At 37.5% G+C, this 3,741-nt stretch overlaps 1 protein-coding gene across 1 annotated transcript in view; it reads left to right on the top strand.

Annotated features, from left to right (window-relative positions):
• The window catches only part of ebag9 (estrogen receptor binding site associated antigen 9), a 25,323-nt gene extending 21,582 nt beyond the window's left edge, over positions 1-3,741 (top strand). Inside the window, exon 6 of the mRNA XM_048596080.1 lies at positions 1,514-3,741. Within this exon, the coding sequence (XP_048452037.1) occupies positions 1,514-1,634 (121 nt within the window). The 3' untranslated portion in view covers positions 1,635-3,741. The remainder of the gene's footprint in view (positions 1-1,513) is intronic.

Below are 3,741 nucleotides of genomic sequence, written 5' to 3'. Positions count from 1 at the left end.
CTTGCTTATTGACACTTAGTTTGCGTTCTGTAAGGGCCACTCAGCTCCTGATCTCATTACAGTCTTGGTTCAAACATGGAGAAAGAACTGAATTCCAGAGGTGACATGAGTGACTCAAGGCAGTATTTGACCAAGTGCGTTGTAAAGGAGCCTCAGGAAAAGTAGAGTCAATGGGAATGAGGGGAGTGTGTGGTGGTGTTGGTATTGAGAGCCGTGGGGGGAGGGGGGAAGGAAGAGGAGGTGATAGGTGTAAATTTCTTGCTGGTTGGTGTCATGCTTAGCGCACAGGAAGATGGTTGTGGTTGCATGGGTCAGTCATCTTATTCACAGAGCATCTCTGCATGAATTCCTTGGGGTAATGTCTTAGATCCAACTATCTTCAGTTGCTTCTTCAATGACCATTCCTCCACTGATGTTCATTAATAATTGTACATTGTTCAGCAACATTCACAACTGCTGAGATACTGAAATAATCTGTGTTAAAATATAGCAAGACTAGGAAAATATCCAGGCTTGGGCTGATGGTGGGAAGTTACATTAACACCACACAAGTGCCAGGAAATGAGCATCTTCAACAACAGTCTAACCATTGCCTCTTGACACAGAGTGACATTGCCGTCGCTGAATCCCCACTATCAATATCCTCGGGTTACCATTGACCAAAAACTTAAAATAGACATACGCGCGTGCACACAATGCTGTGACGACAATTGCAGGTCAGAGGTTAAGAGTACTGCAGCATTTGACTTGCCACATAACTCCCAAAGCCTGTCTCCCGTCTACAAGGCACAAGTCAAAAGGATATGGAATGCTCCACACTTGCGTGGATGAATGCAGCTCCTCCAGTTTGACGCCATTGAGGATAAAGCAACCTTTTTAGTTGGCGCCACATCTACACATATTCATTCCCTGCACTAATAATGCAGAGTGTGTGTCATCCACAAGATGCACTGCAGAAATTCATGAGCTCTCCATGACCACTGCCATCTCGAATGACAAGGGCAGCAGATATGTGGGAAGACCACCACCTTGAAGACATTGACCATCCTGACTTGGAAAATATATTGTCCTACCCTTTGTCGTTGGGTCAAAATCCTGGAGCTCTCTCCCCAGCAGCATTGTGGATGTTCGTACACTGAGTGACCTGTAGCAGTTGAAGAAAGCAGCTTGTCACCACCTTCTCAAGGGCACCTAAGTTAAGCAACAAGTGTTGGCCCAGCCAGCAACACCCACATCCCAAGAATGACTTAAAGTACAGCAGATGGACTGAATGTTCAGAAATTTAATATAAAATTTGAAGTACCTAGTTGATGCATCAATATTGAGGGCTGCCCTAAAGTAAAACTGTTACGTGTCACTGTGCAAGGTGTTTTTGTTTTTTGGTAACAACTTTTGTTTTTCAAGATTCATTGCAATAGAGCTAAGCATTTGTTTGTCACTTTTTCCTAAATAAAATGCTGAGCCATTTTCTGTGTAAATCTTCACTTTTTCCTGTCTTTTCCCCACCCTTCAGGCAGCAGAAACTTGCAGACAGAGAGAAGAGGTCAGCTGAGCAACAAAGGAAGAAAATGGAGAAGGATGCACAAAGATTACTGAGAAAAGAACAGAGCAAAATTGCTGTAAAACTTACATAACTGTGAGCAATACATGGACCTGTCACTGTCAGCAAAGGAGCAAGTTATGTTTCCCTCCCATGGCCAAATATGACCAGTTCACTTCAATGAAGAACATTTTTTATAAGTAATTTCTACTGGTGTGCATTTGACCATTTTAGCTCAAGTCACCATCTGATGCTCATAAACCTTCATGGATTGCTGGAAATCATTGGGTTAGATACAGGATTTTACAGTATATATAGTTTGTTCTCAGCTATCCAATCAGTGCATTGTTGAGTACAGTACTTCATTGCACCAGTTTCTGATCATCTTAATAGATTATTTCCTGGAGTTCTTTTCTGATTCTCCAGGTTGAATATAGGAATATTTGTAGCTTGATGGACATAATTTATCTGCTGTTTGTAAAATATATTTTATTTGGAATTATATTTAATCGCAAATGTATGCTGGTTTGTTCCTTTGTCTGGATTTAACAGCTGTTCATCTGTTCTGCTATGTCAGATGTGGAAATATTACCAATGAAATCAATGGATTATCAAAACATGAGGTTTTGTGCTGTATATATTCCTTTTTAACGGGTTACCGATAATAAATTCAAAGTTACTAAATGCATTTGTATATATCGAGCAAATTGCCTCCTCTGGAGTAATTGGCTGTGGCTAAATAGAGAAATGTTACTGAAACTCTAGTTTTAAATTCTTAACCTTTGACAGTCTGGAAGTTAAATTAGTAATCTCAACCAAAACTGTTAACTGCAAGTTCTGCAGGAAGCAATGAAGCTTGTGTCCACAGTCGTAGAAAATGGCCTTTGTCACAGCACTGTAAAATTTGAAATATTATGTAGTTTACAACTCTGCAGCATCTTTTCTATTTGTGTCTTTTGGAAACCAGCCAAGTCTTTTTTTTTTACCTTAAATTTTTTGCTTGTTTCTTTTAATTACTTTAAGGTGATACTTTGAGTGAAATTTTGAATCTTAAGTGAAGATAGTGGTTGTTCTGCTGTAAGTTGATGCCTATTTGTAGTCTTTTGATTTCTGTAATCCATAACTGAGAATATTTTATTATTGTCTGAAATAAGACAAACCTAAGGAAACCTATGTTTTCTTTACTATATGCTTTAATACTACTCCTGTCCATCTATTTTCAAATGTTCTAATTTAAACACATTTATTGGATTGTTAAAATACACTTGGTTCATGTATGACTTTTTAAAATTAAGGTGCTTCCAATTTTGGGCCCATTTTCCAAAGTGACTGCATATTTATTGTTGATCACCAAGACCTGTTCTTTTCACGTTGTATCTATTTCATTTCAGGGTAACTTTTCAAACTAAAATGATGAGTTGCATTTGGTATTTATGTTAGTATGCGAAACATAGCAACATGCATCATCATGATCAAAAGCTGATGGCAGCTTTTAAATGATCCATGCAACATCTCTTGTGACTGGATGCATGTTTCAATCTGTGTGCCGTTTACCTTGCAATTGAATGTTTTACAGTAACATTCTCTCTGATTTAATGCTTCTGCGAATCTGTTATCGCTTCAGACAAATTTGGTGAAAGTATTGCTGAATCTGATAAACAATCCCCAACATCTGAAATTATTTCAACAGCTTTGGTTTTGGCTTTGAACCGTAAACTGAGATCTTATGTGGTCCTATCAGGTGTCTTTGCAGGTAGACTTGTAAGAATTCAAATTATTTGTCAAGCTGATAATCATTGCTTCTTAAAAATCTAGTTCTTCCCTTGACCATCTAAGTTTGTTTGTCACTACTACTTTACTTTTTTTCAGCAACCTCTATACTCAGCAATGTAAATTATATAAATTTTCCTGTCTGTATAATACCCATGTTTAAATCTATTGCACAGTACATTGTACAGTATTAAAAAGGTAGTTGAAAATTCATGCTATTTTTGTTCTATTCAATGAGTGGGGCACTTAATGAAATGTGAAGCACTATAGCTTGGGTTATCTGGTTTCTTTCATATAAAACCTTTATTTTCTCCTAATAGGGGTGAACAATCAAAACTGCATGTGAGAACGTTTTGAAATGATTTCTATGTTTTGGTTGCTTTTAAAAGTCAATTTTTGTTGAAAAATAAACATTTTTGTTTTGTATTTTA

This window comes from Rhincodon typus, chromosome 4, assembly GCF_021869965.1.
Source record: "Rhincodon typus isolate 14 chromosome 4, sRhiTyp1.1, whole genome shotgun sequence".
Taxonomy (NCBI): domain Eukaryota; kingdom Metazoa; phylum Chordata; class Chondrichthyes; order Orectolobiformes; family Rhincodontidae; genus Rhincodon; species Rhincodon typus.
The sequence above is the reverse complement of the archived record's forward strand: the minus strand, read 5'-3'. Positions and strand labels throughout refer to the sequence as shown.